General features: G+C 53.0%; 1 protein-coding gene across 1 annotated transcript; it reads right to left on the reverse strand.

Annotated features, from left to right (window-relative positions):
* Window positions 1–5,989: 5,989 nt before the first annotated feature.
* Window positions 5,990–11,150, reverse strand: SLC32A1 (solute carrier family 32 member 1). Its single transcript, XM_017512035.2, has 2 exons — window positions 10,271–11,150; window positions 5,990–7,906 (listed from the first exon to the last, which is right to left on the reverse strand). Exons 1-2 carry the CDS (start codon window positions 10,658–10,660, stop codon window positions 6,719–6,721), a joined length of 1,578 nt encoding a protein of 525 aa, XP_017367524.1. The 5' UTR covers window positions 10,661–11,150; the 3' UTR covers window positions 5,990–6,718.
* Between the last annotated feature and the right edge of the window lie 11,519 nt (window positions 11,151–22,669).

Below are 22,669 nucleotides of genomic sequence, written 5' to 3' on the forward strand. Positions count from 1 at the left end.
GGCCCAGTGCTCGTTTAATGTTCATCCACTCTCCTGGTTGACCTCATACTTTCTGTGACTTTAGTACTATTAATGTGTTGATAACTTTTTTGAAAATACATTCATCTATCTATTTATTTATTTATTGAGCACAGTTTATTAAGAACATTCTACATATCAGGTCTGTGTTAGATGGTTGAGATGCAGCAGGGTGCCACACAGAGAATATCTCTGCCCTTGTGGAGTTTACTTAAAGATTGTTGCTATGGACCTGTTTATATTTCTTTCTTTTCTTCCTTCTATCCATGGACCATTTATTGATCCACCGTTCATCTATCATCCATTCTTTCCTTCTCTCACTGATTCATCTGTTCATTGGCTCATCCATCCAACCACTGACCTCAAAGCATCCACTAAGCCATCTATCTATTCATCCATTCATCCACCCACCCTCCAATGGACCAAACCTTCTCAATATTAGTGACCCCAAACCAGTAGCACATCGGGAACTTGAAAGAAGGAGGAAGAAGAGGAAGAGGAGATTGAGGAGGAAAAAGAGGAGGAGGAGGAGAAAGGTCTTTCTGAAACTGAATCTAGGGGTTTGGTGGGGAGCAGGCATCTCTAGAAAGCTCCCCATTTGATTCTGATTCACCCAGCCTGGCACCTGTCTATGGAAAGCTTTTTGGGGACCACTATGTTAGATTAGAAGCACTGTGAATACAGGAGCTTAGTTTAGCTTTCCCTAAAAGTAGACTCTAAGACAAAGATTCAGATGCAATCCATTTATGTAGGAGGTGAACACTGAAAGTAGGGAAAGGAAGAAAAGGAGGAGGGAAAGGCCAGATAAAGATTGCTTGATGAGCTTGTGGACACCTGAGGTTCAATCCTGTTGGGGACCCTCCAAGATACCTTGTGGAAGAGACCTAAAATGATCCTATCAGAGGACAGGAGACAGGCATTTATGGCCAACTGATTGAGCACTGGGGGCTGTTAGCTCCCCAACAATTCCAAACCATGCTCCCAAGGGAGCCTAGAAAGCCCTCAGGGAGATGAGGAGACAGATGGAGGCACTGGCAGTGGCTCCTGCTCCACAGCTTCAGGTAAACTTAGGTGCATCTAGGGAACATGGGGTGGCACTGACAGCTACGGAGAGGCCATGTCTGTCTTGTTTGCTATTGCATTCTCATACATTAGCCCTTAGCCTAGTGCGTGGCCTCGAGTGGGTGCTTAACAAATATTTGATAAATAAATCTTGTTTGACTACCAGAACTTGAAACAGGTACTGGATCACACTAACAATTCCTTTAATTGTGCTCTCCCTTCTAGCTCCACCTCCTTCCTTTCTAGACACCACCAACCCCTCTACAGCACCTCAGTCTTTTCTTTTTCTTTCTTTTTTTTTCTTTTCTTTGAGACGGAGTTTTTTGCTTTTGTTGCCCAGGCTGGAATGCAATGGCACAATCTCGGCTCACCGCAATCTCTGCCTCCCAGGTTCGAGCGATTCTCCTGCCTCAGTCTCCCAAGTAACTGAGATTACAGGCATGTGCCACCACATCCAGCTAATTTTGTATTTTTAGATTTTTAGAAGAGATGGGGTTTCACTGTGTTAGCCAGGCTTGTCTCGAACTCCTGACCTCAAGTGATCCACCTGCCTCGGCTTCCTAAAGTGCTAGGATTATAGGCGTGAGCCACCGCGCCCAGCCATTCTTAGTCTTTTCACATTGTTTCCATCCCACCCCAAGAGGGTTGCCAGAAGCATCTGGAATCATAAAGCTCCCTCCACTCAGCCCCCTATGTGACTCTGCTGGACCATCCTGCTGGGTGTCCCTGGTCAGAGGCCCTGCCGTCACCACGCCCTCCTGGACTCCACAACTGGCAGAGATGGTGCCCGAAGCATCACTGTGGAACCAGCTATAGTCTGACTCTTGAAAAGACTCAATCCAAATCTCAGAGGGGCAGAGCTCATCTCCCAAGCCTAGCCTCATATCCGGGACCAGGACTAGCATGAGGCAAGTGAGGCATTTTCTTTGGTACCAAGATTTAAGAGGATGCAAAAAATTCAGGAAGCGATATAAATAATATTTTAATGCAATTTTAAAAAGTTTTTTTTAGATGGAGTCTCGCTCGCTCTGTTGCCAGGCTGGAATACAGTGGCATGATCTCAGCTCACTGTAACCTCCTCCTCCCGTCTTTAAGTGATTCTCCTGCCTCAGCTTTCTGAGTAGTTAGGACTACAGGTGTGTGCCACCATGCCTGGCTAACTTTTGTATTTTTAGTAGAGAAGGTTTCACCATATTGGCCAGGCTGGTCTTGAACTTCTGACCTGGTGATCTGTCCACCTCAGCCTCCCAAAGTGCTGGGATTACAGACATGAGCCACCACACCTGGCTAAGGCAGTATTTTTTAAAAATCAAAATTAATGCAAAAATGAACAATACTGTTCAAAATAATATGAACAAAATAACATCTGAAGTACAGAAAGGATGGGTATTTTTTTTTTTTTTTTTGCCTTGATCTCCAATGTGGCTCAGATTAGTGCTGTACTGATGCTGTGCTAGCTATCTGAATGTCACTGTTACTTGTCCTGTATGCTTAAAAATTTGGGAGGGGTGGCTGGGCACAGTGGCTCATGCCTGTAATCCCAGCACTTTGGGAGGCTAAGACAGGGGGATCGCTTGAGCCCAGCAGTTTGATGAGACTCCTGGGCAACATGATGAGACCCCATCTCTACAAAAAATAAAAAATAAAAATTAGCTGAGAATGGTGGCCTATGCCTGTAGTGCCAGTTACTCTGGAGGCTGAGGCAGGAAGATTGCTTGAGCCCAGGAAGTAAAAACCGCAGTGAGCTGTGTACTCACCACTGCACTCCAGCCTGGGCAAGTCCTTTTCCCTTTTAAAGAGGGGAAGGACAGAGCTGGTATGGCATGATGCTCGCACCTTCCCTTCCACTATAGAAGTCTGAGATTTTTCTGAAGGTGACACACTGACTCGGAGCGAGACCTGTCTCAAAAATAATAATTATTATTTGAGAGGGAAATACGCTGATGTCTGCAACATTTGAATTGTTTTTAAAGGTAGATTGTTGGATGGATAGATTGATAGGTAAGGGGTAAATACAGTGTTATAAACTGTTAATCATTCAGTCTAGGTGGTGGTGGGTGTATGTATGTTTAGAGTAGAATTCTTTCACCTTTTCTATACATTAGAAATTCTTCATAATCTTGAAAAGGAAAAAATGAAAGAGCTATGAGAAGGACACCCAAGGCTGGCTCTCTGAGGTCAAACCAGTGCAATGCATGAATCCTTCGCTGTCCAGGACTGAGCTCCCCACCACACCCTCAAATCATGGTGAGGATGGAGCCCACCTAGAGGACTGCCCCCTCCTTGACAAAAGCCTCTCTCTGGCTCTTGCCACTGAAGTCCCCTCTAGAATAGCAAGGCCTGGATTCCCTCCACTTCCTGGATGGCCCCCACGGAGCCTGTTTGGCTCCCTTCCTACAAGGTCTTTAGGTGAGGAGCACTCAGTCCCTGGGATAGGACGGTGTCATATAACAAAACATGTTCAATAGTAAGCATCCATCTATGTTTGGAGAAAAACGACTAAAAACTTTTGTAATGTTGAGGACCTGAAATAAAACTCTAGAAAGAAGCAATAGTTATCAACTGGGCAGGGGGTGGGGTGTGGGGACACAGGAAGCATTTAGGACTAGGGTGGAGATCCCTCCTTTCGGCCAGCATTTTGAGCTCTCACCACTGGGGGGCGGCGCAGGGCAGCCTTGGGACCGTGCGATTGCGATTCTGGGTTCCTCTGGCGCACGTGGGTCTTGGTGGTTCCAGGTCCTGGCCCCAAGGCAAGGGGCCAGGTACACCTACACACCTCTGTTGCGGACGCAGGTGGGGACAGTTTACAGGGTCTGCAGCGCGTCCAGCTAGGGTGCCCCATAAGAACTGACGGGAGCCCTGGGGGGCTGACGCGGATTCCTCCTCTCCTTCTCAATCTGACCCCGGAATAAGCCTTGCCGGAACCACCTGCTCCCTTGGACTTGCACAGCGAGCCCACTGCGAGGAGAGCTGGGATTTCTTCCTTTCAACTTCTACTTTTAAGCTTGAGTGATGGTGAAGGTGGGGGTAGACGGGTGCGGGAGATGAGAGGTGCAGAGACGGGTCCCATCCACTCCTCCTTCCCATTTCTCCCAGTGTCCTGGATGCGAGTCCGGGGATCAGCGTCCTACCGACCAGGGTTTCGGGTTTTCCTTGGGTGTCTAGGGTGCTAGTTCTCCCGCCCTGGCCACCCTCGGGATTCGCCCTCCAGGACAAGGGACGCTACAAGATGAGCGCAAAACCTGGAGCTGGGATCAGTGGAGCGGATCCAGGAAAGCCCGCCATCCGGAGTCTGCCTAGTGTCTCCTTCGTCCTTTTAAAGATGGGAAGGACAGAGCTGGTGCAGTGTGACGCCCTCGCCTTCCCTTCCACTATAGAAGTCTGGGGTTTTTCTGAGGACACAGTGACTCAGAGCGTACCCCAGGGTCCGTGGACCTGCTGAGAAGCCTTGGGAGTTGGGGAGGGGAATAAACGATCAGCCCCTTACTCCGCCCCTTCACCCCAGGCCTGGGAGACGTAAGTGGTCTTGGGAAGACGGGAAACTGAGGACCCTTCAGTCAGTCCAAGATCCTGAATGCGTGACAATAGTGACAACGGGGAATTAGGCAGAAGGTAGCAGACCTCTCAGATGGCTCGTTTAAAGCATTAGAGCCGAAGTGATGGCTGAGGGCACTGGGTCTTATCCCTCCCCACTTCCCACTCCAGTTCTGTGGCCGCCTGAACTGGATGTGAGGTCACCTCTGTCGCAGGCGCTTTAGGGAGCACGCCCACAAGGATGCTCTGCACACACGCACTCACACTTACCAAGGTTCTCACAACACACGAGGCAGCTTCCCCCACCCCACACGCAAATCTTCACCTAGCCTCTCACAGGCCACTTGCAAGCGGGCGGAGAGGAACACGTACACTACTTAGCATTCTCCCCGGCTTCCCGCCCGTGCACCATTCGTACTTGGAGAAGTCGTTCCTAACGAAGCCTCTGCCTCCGCTGTGAGAGAGGACCCCGGAATCCACCCTGCCAACTTGCACTCCTAGCTCCCATCCAGAAAGTCTGACTCTGACCTTTCCCAACAGTCTCTGGACTGGTTCTCCTGGAGGCAGTGCAGGTGCTGCGCCTGGGGTGGGATCAGCACGGAAAACGACTAGATCCTTTGGGTAATTCAGGCACACACTTTAGCAGACTCTCTGCCCAAGACAAGGGGAGACTGGGATCCTACAGCTTGAGGCTGTTGATTCTAGAGTCAGATCTCTTCGCTGTGGCTGTGCAAACCCCAGCTTGGATTGCAGGGAGGGGTTCTCCTGGGTGGGAGATGTCTCCTGCCAGGCCAGATTGGCTCCTGGCTCTGGGGGCCTGGCAAAATGCACAGCCCACTTCTGACTTCCTTTATAGCCCTCTTCACAATATGAAGTCACGTTGTGGATTTCTGCCTGCCCTTGCTTATTGCCTGTCTCCACCTAAATAGACTGCAAACTCCAGGAGGGCGAGGCTGAGTTTCTTTCTCCAGGTTTCCAACACTGTCCCAGCCCTGATCGGCTGTTTATAATATTGGTTGAACAAATTTATAAGGTTCTGATACATAAAAGCTCCCCCGTCCCACTCTGTTTTGAGATTGGAAGTTGAGAGCCTCCACCAAATTCTCAGATGGACCCGCCTCAGGGGAGAGATTCGAACAAACCTCGTCCTGGTGGCTGAGGGGAGCGCTGCAGCACTCCCGGTCTTCTGCTTTCTCCTCACACCTGAGGAGCCTCTTCCACACCAACTAAACTTTGTGTTCCCTAGAGCCCTCGCCGGACCCTTTGACCACAGCTGCTCACCATCTCGGGTTTCAGCCGGCTGGAGCCAGTTCCCACGCCTCCCAGCGCGCGGGGATCCCGGCTGGTACGAACACGAACTCGACACCAGGCCGCGCAAGCCTTTGTCTCTTTATTTGCGGATATAATTATGTACCGCATTCTAAATTAGAGATAGATTTTTTTTTCTGATATACATTTCATCTTATTCACCACGAGCACACCACACGCACAGTAGAACAGTTCCACACCTGATAAATTGCACAAGATGAGTTTGGATCCTTAAAACCGGCAGGCAAGCTGGCCCCGCCGCGGCTTCTCGCCTCCCGGCTTCATTGAAGGAAATCGCCCACCCGAAATAGATTTCCCAGTCAGCCTTTCCCGCTGCAGGGTTGAAACGTCTCCGGAATGGGAAGCGCTCTTGCTGGAAATGGCTGGACGCTGTAGATTCCGAGCACTGGATGGGTGTCAAATGTCCCCCCAAGGTCAAGTTTCCACTCCTGCGAGCTGCGCCCCCTCTCCCTCCCTTCCCAATCCCTTCGGTGACTGGAGCCAAAGTGTCGGGACCCCACTTGGAAGGACAAAGAACCCTCCACGCAAATGCGCCCCGCCTCCCCCCGAAACCAGGGTGTTGTGGAAAAGAAAGGACAACAGAAACGCAGACGCGATGGATCGTGAATCCCTATCCCCTCCCACCCCCTCATCCCCGAATAATCAGAAACTATGAACCAGAGATGTTTAAAGCTTGGCTTCCCAAGCGCGGCGGCAGGGCGCACCGGGCTGGTGGGGCGGGGTGAAGGGAAAAGGTGGAGGGCGCCGAAGCGCGGCAGGGGGTTGCCCTTGCGCGCTAGTCCTCCGCGTTGGTTCGGTAGGCCTCGATGAGCCCCTCGAGGGAGTGCACGAAGCCAGACACGCTGCAGATGCCGCCAATGACGAAGATGGCGACGTCGAAGAAGACTTGGTGCCACAGCAGCTTGCGCCAGAGCAGGCGCAGGTGGAAGAGGCTGGGCAACAAGAAACAGAGGCCGGCGCCAGTGAGGCTGCCGGTGAGGCCCATGAGCAGCGCGAAGTGCGGCACATAGATGGCCATGAGCAGCGTGAAGACCACTAGCGCGCAGCGCAGCGTCAGCCCCCAGGACTTCAGGCGCCCGTCGCCGCCGTAGCAGGCCGGGAAAAAGGCGCGGCTGCCTTCCTGGAAGAGCGACTTCTCCAGCACCTCGACAGCGGCAAAGAATGGCAGCGGATAGGACAACAGCGCCTTGGCCACCAGAAAGATGTTGACCACGGCGCGGATGGAGCCGGGCAGGTTATCCGTGATGACCTCCTTGGTCTCGTCGGCCCAGGTGAGATAGGCGACGAGTGCGAAGAGGCCCTTGAGGACGCAGGCGGCGATGTGCGTCCAGTTCATCATGCAGTGGAACTCGCTGGGCTGCTGCATGTTGCCCTCCAGGGAAGGCAGGAAGATCTGCGACGTGTAGCTGAACACTATGATGCCAATGGAGATGGGGAACTTCTTGACGTCGATGTAGAACTTGACCTTCTCCCAGGCCCAGTCGCGTGCCCGCGATAGACAGTAGGCTATGACCAGGATATTGATGACAAAGTGGGCCAGAGTGCATAGCAGACTGAACTTGGACACGGCCTTGAGGTTCTTAAGGAAGGCGCAAGGCAGGAGCACGGCCGTGGCGATGATGGACCAGGACTTCTGCGACACAGGCAGCCCCGGGAAGCTGTTGTACATGAGGTTGCCACTCACCACCACGTACAGGATGCACGTCATCACCAGCTCGATGATCTGCGCCACATTCACCACGCGGCCGCCCAGCGTGGGGAAACGCGGGGCGCAGCAGGCGTTGGCGATGGCCACGTAGGAGTCCCGCACGCGCACCACCTCGCCGTCTTCATTCTCCTCGTACAAGCACGCGATGAGGATCTTGCCAGTGTAGCAGCACACCACGGCGGCGAAGATGATGAGGAACAAGCCGAGGTAGCCGCCGTGCAGGATGGCGTAGGGTAGGCCCAGCACGAACATGCCCTGTGGGGCGGAGAGGCAACCAGACGCCGACGCTCAGCGAACTCCGAAACCCAAGGGGGGCCTGGGGGGGCGTGGCTTAACGCTGTGGCCCGAAGGGGGCGCTAAGGACTCTGAGAATTGGGTCCGAGCCGCCGGGGAGGAGGGGTTTAGGGCAGGCTGCGGTGGAGATGTAGGTGAGCTAACCGAGAGCCCGGGTGTCGAGCTAGAGGTGGAGAGGGAGGGATGTATGGACGGATCTGAGAAGGAAAGCTGCGGTGATGGCTGGCGATAGCGAGAGGGCTAGGGTGGGAGAGGGTTGAGAATAGGAAGAAGCCTCAGAAGGGAAGGGGAAAGCAGGGATACTTCGGGATGGTTTCTGGGGACAGAACCAGAATGAGGAGTGCGGGGAGGTGATGAGAAGGGGCAGGAGGAAGCGTGGTCGGAAAGGGGCGCTAAGAAAGGTAGCGAGCTGGGCCTGAGCCACTTGGAAGAGTAGGCACAGGATTTATGGTAGGGCTGGAATGGGGGGAGCAGGAACTAAAGAGGGAAACTCGGGAGTCTCAGGCTCAAACCAGAGGAGGAAACATTAACGGCGGCAGTGGGAGGGAGAAGGAGACAGGGTGGAGAGGGAGAGGGGCTAAAGGTGGGCGAAGCATCTGGGAGGCCAGAACAGAGACAATGTGAAGATGCTTTGGGGAACAGGGCTCGGGGAGGATGAGGCAGGGTTGGAAATTGAGAGTTTTAGGACAAGGCTGGAGTTAGAGTGGGGCGAAGGCGAGACCTAAGGAAGGGGACTAAGCGGAGGCGGCGGAGGGAAGCAGGAGGAGGAGCCTGGCGGGAAGGCACCTGCGAGGTCGGAAAGCCGAGCCGAGCGGGAGTCTAGAACCAAAAGCTTCAGGATCGGGCGGACAGGGCTGTAGGGTTTAGAGTCCACATGGGGACTAAGAACTAACGAAATCCGGGGTCCTGGAGGCCTGCAAGCCTCCAGCCTCCTGCCCTGGCCTCTCTCGGGGTCTACCAAACGGAGACTTGAAAGACGCCCCAGAAAGGCGCGGGCTACAGCGAAGGCGGGAGCAGCCCCCGGTCAGTGGTCCAGCAAGGTGGTCTTCCCGCGCCCCGGAGCGGAAAGCGCCTTGTGTCAGGCCATCTGGTGTGCAGGGCGCGGTGGAGTCCTGCTGAGCCCAAGACGTCGAGCACCCGTCCCGGGGAGGCCTCCTGCTCCCAGAAAACCTGCCTTCCGCGGCCCCCGTGATAATGCGCTCCAGGGACCCCGCGGGGCCAAGCTGTAAGGGTTCGGGGATGCCTAGAGCTGAAGTCTCCTTTGGCCCAGAAAACCGCGGCCTGCCAGCCCCTGCTAGCTCCGAGGTCGTTGCCGATACTCCAAACCTGCTCCGGGTGGAGGAGTCCTGCGCCGCCTGGTGGGGAGTAGGGGGTTGGGAACAAGGGGAGAGGCGCGGGCCTAGAGAGCAGGGGCCATTCTTAGCCTTCGGAGAGGGCTTTGCCAGCGTCACCCGTCACCCGCGAAGGAGCCGGCTTCCTCTTTGCGGTGCAGCCGGGATTTCGGGCGAGAGGGGCCAGCCTGTGCGCAGGTAATGCGGGATTCTTGCGGACTAAATGTGCTTGTTGGGAGCATGTGTGTGCATTCGTGGGTGTACACCTGTATGTCTCCAACAGGGCCGCACCTGAGGGAGCAGGCTGGTTCCTGTCTGCATGCGTCTGTACATGTGTGTGAGTGCATATGTTCAAGCGAGTATTCGTGTGTTTGGTATGTGCAGGTACATGCTTTTGTTCGTGGAGATGTAGGGGTATACGCAGGTACATTTGGGGATAGTACTGTGGTCTATATATAGATCCATGTCGTGCGCCTTTGCCTGCCTGCACGTTTGTTCGTGGGAAGGGGGGCTGTGGGCTTTCGGTGTGCCTGCCTGTGTACGTGTGCGTGTCTCTGCGTGTATGCGGGGGGAGGAGACTCCCAGCTCAGCGATTTCCCCTTCTTCTTTCCTCCCAAAAATGCATGCGTGAATCCATTCCAGAGTCCAAGGCCATACCGTGCCCTCCAATCCTGATTTTCTTTCTCCCTCATCCCTGCCCTCACCCTCCCCCTATTTCCTTCACTTTTTCAGTATCTCGGGACAGGTGTTTTAGACCGAATCTCAGCATAGCGGTCTTGCAGCTGGTGCCGTGGGAGGGACTGTCCGTTAGGGCGGGAGACACCGCCTGGGGGCGTAGGTCCCCGAGCAGGGCTGGGAGGGATGGAGAAACGGAGATACCTGGGTACAGGAGGGGGTCTCGAGGCCGAGATCACGGGACCTCTGTTGGGAGCAGAGTCTGGCTCCCTGAGCTAGGAAGGGGGAGGGCAGGCAGAACTGGGAATCCCCCGCTCACCTGGATGGCGTTGGTCACGTTCCAGCCTGCCTCCCACGCCGTGATCTTGGGCTTGTCGTGGCCCCCGAACTCACCACCAGCTCCCACCTGGTCCTTGGAGCCCGAGGGCGGCAGCGGAGCGCCGCTGCCGCGCTGATAATGGATGTCTCCCTCGACGGGCGGTTCAGCGCCCTCGTCCCCGCAGGGCTCGCCCTCGGCTTTCAGGATGTCCATCTGCAGGCCCTGGCGGTGCTCAAAGTCGAGGTCGTCGCAGTGCGCGAAGCCCACCGCCTCCTCATCCGTGGCCGCCTGAAAACCCATCCTGGCGAACATGCCGCTCACCTTGGCTTGGGACTTGTTGGACACGGACGTGGCCACGTTGGACAGCTTGCTGCGGAGCAAGGTGGCCATGGCGGCGGTGGGGACGGCGGAAAGGACAGAAAGACCCGAGGATGCGGGGGACGCGATGCAAGACCGCGAGGGCCGGGGGGCGCAAAACCGCTATCTCCGCTTGCTCTCCCCGCAGCGCCGCGGGGCTCTCTGGCTCATGACCCTCTCGGCTGGCGTTCGAGGCTCGCTCAGGGCTGGACCGGGCAAGCTGGCAGCAGGTCTGGCGGAGCGGCGGCGGCGGCGGCGGTGGCTAGTGCACTGCGGAGCTGCCGTGGGGCGCGGGCTGGGCTGCGGAGGGCGGCGGCAGCGGCGGCGGTAGCGGCGTCAGAGCAGCTACGCGAAGCTGGCGCGGCGCCCCCACCCGTGCGCGGCCCAATGCGCTCCCGCCCCTCGGAATCAGGCGGTGAGTGGGTGGGGGGGTTGGAGAGAGGAAATACCCGGAGGCAGGGGATATGAGGAAGGGGCTAGGAGAGAAAGGGGGTGCCGAAGGATTCAGACGTGAGCTGGGGGCAGGAGAAGGGTGCCCTTGGGAAGGAGTCGGGAGTGAGCGCGTGAAAGAGGGAGCGCCGAAGGCAGGGGTGGTGAGGGGGGCGAAGTGCTGCATTTCTAGGGGAGGGGCTAAGCTCTCATCCTGGCCCTTCCCACCTCGCCGCCTCCGCAGGGAGGGAGGGAGCCGGCGTGGACTAATGCTTGCAGCCTCCCGCCCCCGGACCACCCCCTCCAGAGTCCCAGAGCTGTGCAGTTCCAGATCCTCTGGCTAAGGACTGGTCTGGGCACCCCGAAAGCCCGCAGGACTGAGCTGCCCGTCTCAGGCGGAGCGGGTCGTCTAGAAGTCAGCTTCCCTGGTACGCATCCTTCGCGCTTAAACCTGGCCGCGAGTCCCCCTTGAAGGTAGAAGTGGTTGGCATGGATCGCTCCCAAGGAAGCTCAGCCTCGGGCTCGGTCATCCGGCCTCTCTCCGCCTGTCCAGGGATGCCGCGAGGGAAGCGATTGTGCAGGTCGCTCGCCACCAACCACTCTCCAAATGTGTGCAGAATGGAAGGTTGGCTTTTCGCTTTCTTTTCGTTTGGGGGGTATGGAAGAAGGCAGGACTCTATGAGGACACCTCTTGGCAGCCTCCTAGTAGGTCTGCAAATGCCCAAGCTGAGAGGGCTCGCGGCGCAGTGGGGTGGAGGAAGCCGAGGCTCGCGGAGCGCTGGGTCCCTGCTCCGACGGCGGCCGTCTGCAGGCGGTGAGAGCCTGGGCTGTTTCTGTTGATTGGGGTGTGCGAGCTCGAGTAAGGGGGAGATCCAGAGACAAAGACTGATGCTCTATTAGACACTGTTTGAAGCTGGATCAGTGTGGCCTCCAAATGTGAGATTTGGTAACTGCGTGCATTCTGTGTCTGTGTGGTTTTGTCCGCATTCGAGTCTGTGTGCCGGAGCTGGTGCGTTGGATTGCGTGCGTATGTGTTCCCGAATGGGGTTGCCTGCGTTTGTTCCTGTGTGAGTTCCTTTGTAGTAGTCTCCATGATGGTCCGCTGCTCTGAATGGGTCGCAGTGTAGGTCCCCAAGTGAGATGCTGACAGAGGACTCCTCCGGAACAGTAAACCGCAGGGCTCCACCTGGCAGTCCAGCCTGAATGGAGATGTAGCGGCTGTGACTGGAAGTGGGGGCAGGGGCAGACAGAGAAACCAAAGGAAACAAAAAAGGAAGGGGCTCCCAATCTCCCGTCTCCCGAGGCCCTTTCTCCCTGGGAACCCCAGTTCACTCCTTCGCTGCAGTATTTCTAGATTAGCTCACGTCAGCGCACAAGTAGGGCAGCCCGAGGGCTTTGAGCAGAGAGTTGGAGCTGCCCAGGACAAGACTTCCCTCTCTACACCCTCCCACCTCCTGCCACCTCCTCCCACCCAAGCACCTCCCAGTCTCCCGGAGGAGGCTTCTCTCCAGATAGGGAAGCTCCACCACATTGGACAGAGATGCTCCTAACCTCTCCCCAGGTACCCCCTTAATTTCCCCAGAAGCTCTGGAAAGCCCTAACTCCTGCCTGGTGGAAACCAGGACAGAAACTGTCTTCTTAGCCACTAGCTACTAAGACCAAAAAATGAACACAACAAAACAAAAAGCCTCTCCATAGAACCCTCCTCCAAATGCAGACACACCAAGTGATAAGACCCAGAACAAAGACAGTAAAGAGATTCTTCCTCCAAACACAGAGATCCTCTCCTCCAAGGAGGCTTTGAAATAGAAGTGATTCCCCATCCGAAATTTGCCCTGTACAGAGACCCTCGGTCCACCCCAATTCACAGATACAGGAAAGAGAGAGAGAGAATTTTCCCTACAGATTCCTATAGACAAAGACCTCCACATCCTACTTACCATCTTCTCCCCTTCTGTTCTTGGTGAAATTCTTTGGCCCACGTGAGATGATCTGGGCAAAGTCTGGGTCTTGTAGGGTTCCCTAGTGCCTCCTCCACCCCATCTCACCCAGACCTTAAGATGACCACTGATGCCTTCTCTGACAAGTGAGTCTAAAGTGCTTACTTTTCTTTTCCTTTATGGTGTTCTTTGCTGTAGGACCCAAGGTAGGCTGTGATGTGTTTTCATCAGTGAGAGATGGGGTCATTTATTCTTTCATTCAGTGAACCTTTTCACAGCCCTTTCTGTGCATGAGACTCTATTTTGGCTATTCCAGGAATTGTCAAGATGACACAGAATGGTGTCTTCCTATGCTCCCCACTCCAATTCTTGGGTCTAGGACCTTAGAAAGCCCTCGGTCCAATTTTCCTTTCTGCAATATTTAAACCTCCCCAAACATCCCAACAGAGCCTCACATTTAACCTAGTTTCACAGACAAGTGAACTCAGGCCTGAGCAGGGAAGTGTCCTGCCCAAGGTCACACAGAATCCAGGTGAAAGCCAGGCAAGAACCCCAGGAATCCTGAGACTCTCTCCAGGATGCCTTTCCCTGCACTACCTCATCTTCTCTCCCTGGTTGCCGTTTGGTATTTGGCCACCTCACTGCCCAAAGAGATGAAATTCAAAATCAGATTCTAATCCCCCTGGCTACAATTAGATGCCAAAAGTTGGGAAAGGAACTCCCATATTTCCCTCTCTTCCTGCTGTTTGTAATAAATGCCTCTTCCCAGGTGAAAGGCAGGTGTGTCAAGTTCTCAAGCAACCCACACTTTATTGAATAATTCTACCCCATCCCCAGCTCTGTGACATTGACTACTTCTTTAACCTCTCCTAGCTTCCATTTCCTCATCTCTAAAATATGAAAATAAGAATAACATCCTTTAGAATGTTATAGAATTATTGAGAAAATTCAATGAGATCTTGAATATGAAATGCTTAATACATGCTGCATGCCCAATGTGTGATAGCAATTATTTTATTATTGTTGTAGTTACTATACTCAATGGTCAGTTCTCGTTATTGGGGGTGGGAGGAATAGGAGTGCACAAGAAAAAGCCTGCGATTGATCTGGGAGTTGAGTGAGCTGGAATGTACACTCTTCTGTTTCTGCCCTGTGACTCTCTGCTCCTACTCCTCGCAGTCCTGAGCTGACCTGGAGAGAAGGGAATGGAGGTCAGGAGCAGGGCAGAGGGCAGAGTCCAGGGGACCAATAGGATGACTTCCCTTGCTGGTAGTGAGCTGGGCTTTGATCTGGTGAAGCCATCGACCTCCAAATTCTCACAAATAGCTCCTCTAGAGGGGTCCCCTAGGAGAGGATTTTGCAACAGGCCAGTCCCTGAGTTGAAGCACAGCACATACATGCATTCACACAGAGCATGACAAGCCGATGGATAGATATACAAAGACATGAGGATAACATACAGATTCTAGTAGATTGAACAGAGCATTCTAGGACATTGACAGAGCAAGGACAGGCCAGCACACAGACAGACACATGCAAGATTTGTACCCAGACTGCCTGCCACACAAAGGAATCAGAACAGACACTGGTGAGTCCCTCTGCATGGACAGAGGCACCTGGATAACAGGCTAAGACATACAGCAGTGCAAGGACAGGTAAACACACACATACACACAAGCCCCCGCACACAAGAAATCACACACACACACACACACACACACACAAAGTCACACTGAGACCAACAGGACTACTCTTGCGTGATCACTGAAGGGAAAAGAGGAGCGAACAAAGGGCAGAAAGGGGCAGGGGAGATATAAAAAGGACCAAGTAGGGAGAGGGAGATGGAAGCAGGCCATGCCGGACGCAGCCACCAGCCAGTGGGACACAAAAGAGGCAGAGATGCCACAGCCTTCCTCTTTTGCCAATGCCAGAGCCCAGATCTTGTGACTAAGAAATTAGGGACGGAGAGGGTATGTGGAGAAATAGCAGGCGCTATTGATACCCAACCTGGGGTGTCTCTACCTTCTCTCAGGACTTCAGCAGAGCCCTGTGAAGGATGGACTACTGGATCAGGATTGTGGATCAGAAAGGACCTGGATCAGATTCCCTGATGCCAGGGCTCAAGTGAAATGCACACAACCCCTCCTGACGCATGAGCTCAATCTCTCTGTCTTTGATGCCTCAGTGCCCAGGGGGTTAAATGCCTGGCTAACAGAAACTTTGGGGGAGTAAATAGGGTTAAATAGAACTGGGCTTATCTCCCAGAGCAGACAGCAAGTTGGGGGAAGGGGGGCATGGAGCCCTTGAATTAATGGCCTGGAAAGCCAACATCATGAGCATCATTTCGGGGCTGAATGATCACAGATAGACCCCCTCCCCCTCCCCTGTGGCTCAGAGCCCTCCTTTTCCAGAGCAAAGTCTGCCTTGTGAGGCTTTTCCTGCTGAGGGGACAGGCACTGGCTTCATAAACCACTCCCACCCCCAAGTATCCTGGGGCTGGGACATTGGTGAAGTTTCCCTACAGCTGGAGGGAGCCAAGTTCACCTTCCCCCAAACCAAAGCCCGATTTCCTGATGCTGTGTCCCTGGGCACAAGGGAGGAGAGGGCAGCAAGGCTGAGGTGACAGGTGGGGGCCCATACATGGAACAAAGACCCTGGTACTTCTCCCTTCAGGGTCAAATCAGGTGGCGGCGTGGACCGTGTAGGTGCTGCCCCTGTGAGCTCAGGGTAAGACATACTAAAATACTTTCGTGACTGTATAGATAGTAGCAGTTTTCCTTGCACACGTAGTGAGCATCCCATCTCCAGAGGTGTCTAGGCAGAGGCCGGATGGCCTATCAGAGACAATGTCCAGAGAAGTCTTCCCTCAGGGTAAGGGAGGCTGCATTTCATGACTTCTGGGGTTCCAGGTTCATACTTTCTGGGCTGACAGCTCTGAGCATGGGTCAGAGAGCAGGAGGCATGAGGACCCAGGTCTTGCCCTCAGCAGCCTTTAAAACCAGAAGCTTCCTGGAACTGAAGGAGGAGCCCTGGACCTGGCTTGGTGGGTTAGACCAATGGTTCCTGTCCTTTTCTGAGAACACAGCTCCAGTTATGCTGGGAAGCAGGGAGCATGTCAGCCTTATCCGTCACTGGGTCCGCAACACACAGTAAACACTCATTCATGGAGATGACTTAAGCCAATGTCACAAAACCATTTTCCCCTCCCAAGAAACACACAACAGCCAAAGTCCAGCTCTGAATTACAAATACTGTAGCTCTTCTGTCTTTTATGCTCACATCATCTTTTACGTAGTTGAAAGTCAGTCCTACATAGGTGTATAGGATGTGATTTTTGTTCATCTAGGGCTTGGAGTGCACACGCAGATTCAGGGACTCCTTGCAAGAACACTCAGCACCTACCAGCAGATTCTAGGTCTCTAGGAATCTGTGGGTCACTGGTTATAACCGGGAGAGAGAGCTATAGTGGGGGCTCTGATTCTAGTGAACCCTGGGACAGGGACCCTGGACTCCAACAGTGCGAAGGGGCCGTGTGTCTGACCTCCTATACTCTCCAGGTACAGAGCTTGCCTTTGCTGAGTGCCCTCTCTGTGCCAGGCACTGTCGAAAGTGCACTCTCAGGACTGTTTCCTTAAATTCTCACAATTCTGAGACTAGCCCACTGTCATCTCAGGAGCTGGAGGCAGGGCCTGCAGGAATGGACACGGGGAATGGATAACTGAATGGGCACAAGCAGGGAAGGGGACAGTTGGGAGGACTGATGATCACTGGGGCCAGGTGAACTGCAGGGGGTCCTTGCTTTAGTTAGAAACCTCAAGGGTCAGCCTTTGCTGGTCAAAACTTGCTTGTACCCAGATCTAGAATAATCTATCTCACTGAGTGCTATGGATTGAATTGTGACCCCCAGATCCATATGTTGAAGCCCTCACCACCAATGTGACTATATTTGGAGATGCTTCTACAGAAGTAGAGTTAAATGCAGTGAAAAGGGTGGGGTGCCAATCTGATAGGATCAGTGTTCTTATAAGAAGAGACAATAAAGCATCCTCTCTCCTCTTTCTCTCTCTCCTTCTGCCACGTGATGACTCAGGGAGAAGGCAGGAAGAGAGCCCTCCCTAGAAACGAATCCTGCGGAAGTGAGGTTGGTCCAGCACTGTGACCTGGGGCTTCCAGCCTCCAGAATTGTTAGAAAATGAGTTTCTGTTGCTTAAATCACTCAGGCTATGTTAGTTTATCATGGCAGCCTGAACTGAGACTGAGTGCTTCTGCCAGCCCTGACCTAGCTCAGAGACCAAAGAGTTTTCTAGGTCACAGCCCCCGTGGACATCTGGTGAGGCTGCAGATTCTTCTTCTAGAAACACACACACAATGTTGCACAAGCTTTCAAGCCCCTAAGCCCACCTGTGGTGAGTCCATGGCCTCCAGCCTAAAAACCCAATCTAGATGTGTTTTTCTCTTCGAATTCTGTTGAAAGCTGGAATGGGGTAAGATACCGAAGTTAACATTTACCAAATGCTTCTTCTTTGCTAGGTTCTAGGCTAAGTGCATTCCCTGGGTCACACCAGCATGGACAAGCCTCACACCATTGGGTTGGTTTTATGTTTGCTTCATAGGTGAGGACCCTGCAGTGCAAAGAGGTTAAGCGACTTGCCCATGGTCTCACAGCTAGATAGTGACAGATTCAGGAGTCGAACACAGGATGAGCTGTCCTTATCACCTCAGCACTGTTGGTGAGTCTGCAGGGCAGGGCTTGGGTCTCTGGGCTCCAGGGAAGAACTGTGATCCAGACCTGGCTCCCCCTGGCCAAACATCTCTCTGTGTCAGTTCCCAGGCATTCTCTCTGCACTGACTTGTATATACATCTACTCTGGGGCACCCCTGTCTCCCTCCTGACTACATAGGCAAATCCTGGGACAGGGAGGTGGGAGGCATAGGGCCAGGTACAGAGTAGGTGCTCTTCTCTCAGAAGACCTTGTGGATTTCACTAAAGTCTGGGTGAGATCTGGCCTTACTGGTCTGGGCTCTGTGTCCTGGCTTGCCAGCCCCAAGAACGCGTGGCTTTTCCCCACAGGATGGCTTAGACCTGCACAGCTGATAAATGATTGGTCCAGCACAGCGGCTCACATCTATAATTCCAGTACTTTGGGAGGCCAAGGCAGGCGGATCACCTGAGGTCAGGAGTTTGAGACCAGCCTGGCCAACATGGCGAAACCCTGTCTCTACTAAAAATGCAAAAATTGGTGACGTGTGCCTGTAGTCCCAGCTACTCAAGAGGCTAAGGCATAAGAATTGCTTGAACCCCGGAGGCGGACGTTGCCTGGGCAACAGAGCAAGATTGTGTCTTAAAGAAAAAAAAGCTCCTGGGACATTTATTGTTTCTCAACCTAGGGTGTGAGAATTGGTTATAAAATTAACCAATTAATTCTCTCTCAGAATTGGCTAATTTTATATTATATTATATCTTTTCTTTTTTTTTTTGAGACAGAATCACTCTGTTGCCCAGGCTGGAGTGCAGTGGCGTGATCTCGGCTCACTGCAACCTCCGCCTCCTGCGATCCAGTGATTCTTCTGTCTCAGCCTCCTGAGTAGCTGGGATTACAGGTGTACACCACCATGCCTGGCTAATTTTTGGATTTTTAGTAGAGATGGGGTTTCACCATATTGGCCAGGCTGATCTCAAACTCCTGACCTGCAGTGATGCGCATGCCTCAGCCTCCCAAAGTGCTGGGATTTACAGGCATGAGCCACCACACCCAGCCAATTTTACATTATATTATATATAAAAAACCTACCAGCAGATTCTAGGTCTCCTAGATGACCAAATACTGCTTTAACTGTCATGTGCCTTATGACAAAAGAACAGAGGGGGGCTAAATGCTGAACCATATTCACTGTGCAAGTGCGATTTCATTTCAGCCACACACTATCCATCACGTTAAATTATTCGCGTTCTTTGGAAATGTCTGATGTTGTGGCTTTGTTTGTGCTGCATTGGTATATTGCCTCTGCTTTTCCAATTGTGTAGAGCTAAAAGGATAAGGAGTTGATACCTAGCTTTCTGTCTGTACGTATTTTTAAAAAATTGTAATAAAGATGATTTGTCAATTGTTGACGAGGGGGCTGTGACTTTTTTTTTCCCTTTAAACGTGGTTCCTGCATTACCCAAGTGTGAGAAGCACACATTTAATTCGTTCTGACCAAGTAGAAAATAAGCTTCACACATTGGTGCCCCACACACAGCCCCTGCCACCTGGGTGGGTCCCCATCCTCAGTTTGGCTCCCCCACTGCTGCCTTCGAGGGGAAATATGACAGCGTAATGAACAGTTGTACGACGTGCTATAAAAAGGCAATTAAGGGAACTGTTGGACTGGGACAAGCCAGCGTGACCTGGTTAATAGCTCTGAGCGGAGCTGGGCCGTGGGGAGGGTGAGATGCAGGAGGGGGAGGGGCTTGCTGTTTCTCAGTGAGGGGCTGAGGTTGTTTCATTCACTGCCTGCAGGTATCGAGGGGTCCCCAGGCTAGACTCATGACCACAGGACCAGCCTGAGGGGGATGTTGCTTCAGGGTTCAGCTCTGGAGTCAACTCTGACACTGCTGGTTGAGTGACCCTGGGGAGGTGACTCTCTGCTTCAGTTTACTCATCTATTAAATGGGGATAAAAATGATCACCCTAGAACCCTGCCCCAGGACGGGGAGGAAGGGGTGGGGCATTCATTGTTAAACGGGTCAGAGCTGGGAGCTGCACACGGGCATTCAAAGGAAAGTGTAGAGGAGGCTTTTACTTGTGTTAAGTTGGATCTCCCAATACAGTGAATCTGTGGCTGTGCCTACTCACGTCCCCTGGGCTTCCCACCCTCTGCAGGGTGAGTTCCTTGATTGGGTCCCCTGTAGTCACCATGTGGTCACCACCTTGAGGTCACCCCTCCTCTTTGGACCCTCTCTCTCACCCCCTCAGCTCTTCAGTTCCTGTCTCCTTCAAATGCCACTATTTGTGAGTCACCTTTGGCATATGCCAACCTTTGGGATGGAGACAGAGAGAAATGCTTCCTTCCCCATATGTGTGCCTGCTTCACTCCACTTCACAGTGCTGTTGGGGGGATTGATGAGACATCACATGGAATGTAGGTAGTGGAGCACCTGGCACATAGTAAATGCTCAATAAACTCTGGCTATTTTTATCATTGTCATGATCAGAAAAGTTCTGGGTTTATATTGAACACCTAGCACAGTGCCTGACATATAGCAGGTTCTCAATACATATTTGGCAAGTGAATGAATGGATGAAACGTTCCTTAGCTCTACTGCCTGCACTCTGTGATTACATACACTAACCCCTCTCTCTCAGCCTGTTACTCATTTGTCAAATAGGGATAGGATCCTGCCTCAAGGGTCAGAGAAGTGCCTCACCAGCTGTCAAGTCCTGGCCACTGTGGGGACTGGTTCTGTTCACCCCCACACTCATCTGTGCCTGTCTTTTGGATCTCTGAGTGCTCAGGAGGTACCCAGCCCCCCACCACAAGTGTTTATTCTAAAATAGGAAACCAACATTGCACATTGATCTGAAGGGTCCCTCCCCACAGCCTCAGATGGAAGTGGCTCTGAGAGCCAGCCCAGCGACAAAGGAGCAATCAGGGGTGATTACAGCTAATTTAGGGACAGCTTGATGATTGGCTGAGAATCCTCAGCTCGCTCCCCGCTCCAGATGAAGAGGGCCTGAGTCCTTGGGCTCCTTTCCTCCAGCGCCTGGCCAAGAGGGGGGCTGCAACAGGCAGGAGAGACTCAGGGGGCAGCCTGTTACTCAGGGCACATGAGCCACAGGCCCATGCACTGGTATTCCAGCCTGCATCTGTGGGCAGGATGCTTACCTGGTAGAGTTCTAGAGCCAGCCCTGGCCTCTTCCATCATCCAGCTGCCCCCAGGATGAAGCGCAAACTCCCCCCGCACCCAGCCTGCAAGGCCTGGTATGTCCTAGCCCCTGCCTGCTTCAGCAGCCTCCTATCCAGCATCTCAAATGGATCGTCCTAGTTCCAGCTGCAGGGATGATCTGCTTCCCACCCTGACTCTTATTTACTCTCGTTTCTGTGGTTCAGAACATGCAATGTAAAGCAGGCAGAGCTGAACTCAAATCCAGGCTCCACCACTTTGTAGCTGTGTGACCAGGAAGCACTTCACCCAGCAGAGCTCCAGTTTCCTCATCTGCTCAATGGACATAATCAGTCCTCCCTCTCGAGGTGGCAGAGAGGATTACATTCAAGGACACAAAGCATCTAAAACACCTCACATGCAATCTATCCTTCAGGGATATTAGCTACTATCCTCATTCATTCCTAGGTCATCGCTTAGATGTCACTCCATCCAGGAAGCCCTCTTTGATTCCCCAAGTTTTGAGTATGCCCCTCCTATGTCTTCCTGCCACCCTCTGTGCTTTGCCCTGGCATGTTATACATCCATGAAGGTGTGGCTGATGTCTTTCTCATCCTTCTATCCTGGTGCTCAGCAAAAGGCTGCTATAAAGGAGGCTGTCCACGAGCCTGTGGACAAACCGCCGCGCTGACAGCGAGGAACGCTGTCATAGAGATGCTGAGTACCCCTTGGAGGCCTGGCCTCCAAGGCCCTGGAGCAGGGGAGTTGGGTCTGAGTCCAGCCCTCCGCTTCAGCAAACTGTCTCCCATTCCAGCCCCTGCCAAGTTGCCTTCCACCCTCTTCTCAAGCCCCTCGTTCCTCCCAAGGAGCCTTCCTGGACTCACAGCTCACAGTGGCAAACAGAACATATAATTTAATCTTCTCTCCTTCCATTGACTACTTCTCAGGATGTGAATTGGAGCTGAGTCTGTGCTCTTTTGTTCTTTTGAGACAGGGTCTCGTTCCATCACCTACGCTGGAGCGCAGTGGTGCGATCACAGCTCACTGCAGCTCCCACCTCCCGGGTTCCAGCAATCCTCTCACTTCAACCTCTCAAGCAGCTGAGACCACAGGTGTCCACCACTCCACCCGGCTAATTTTTTAAAAATTTTTCTGTAGAGATGGATGTCTTGCTATGTTGCCCAGGCTTGTACTGTCTTAATAATAGTCATAATAGGCTGGGCTTGGTGGCTCACACCTGTAACCCCAGCACTTTGGGAGGCCGAGGTAGGTGGATCACCTGAGGTCAGGAGCTCGAGACAAGCCTGGCCAACATGGCAAAACCCTGTCTCTACTAAAAATACAAAATTAGCCAGGTATGGTGCCAGGTGCCTGTAGTCCTAGTGACATGGGAGGCTGAGACGGGAAAATCACTTGAACCCAGGAGGCAGAGGCTGCAGTGAACTGAGATCAAACCACTGCACTCCAGCCAGGATGACAGAGCCAGACTCTGTTTCAAAAAAAAAAAAAAGTCATAGCAGTTACCACTCATTGAGGACTTACTTTCTCCATCTAATGTACTAAGTGCCCCTGATGTATTATCTCATCTTATCTTCAACCTCAGCCACTAGCATAGGTCCAACAGGACATTACGGGAAGAATGCTGTGGTCTCAGGTAACAGTAGGAGGGGCAGACCTCAGGAGCATGGCCTCAGGAAAGCCAGGACCAGAGACCCCTCTCTTTTCACTTCTGTGCTCTCAGCATGTCATCCATTCTTTTGCTGTGAACTTCTTCCATATTGAAGTAAACATGACGCTAGCCGCCCCCAA

The sequence above is a fragment of the Cebus imitator genome, unplaced genomic scaffold, assembly GCF_001604975.1.
Source record: "Cebus imitator isolate Cc_AM_T3 unplaced genomic scaffold, Cebus_imitator-1.0 Scaffold18, whole genome shotgun sequence".
Classification (NCBI taxonomy): domain Eukaryota; kingdom Metazoa; phylum Chordata; class Mammalia; order Primates; family Cebidae; genus Cebus; species Cebus imitator.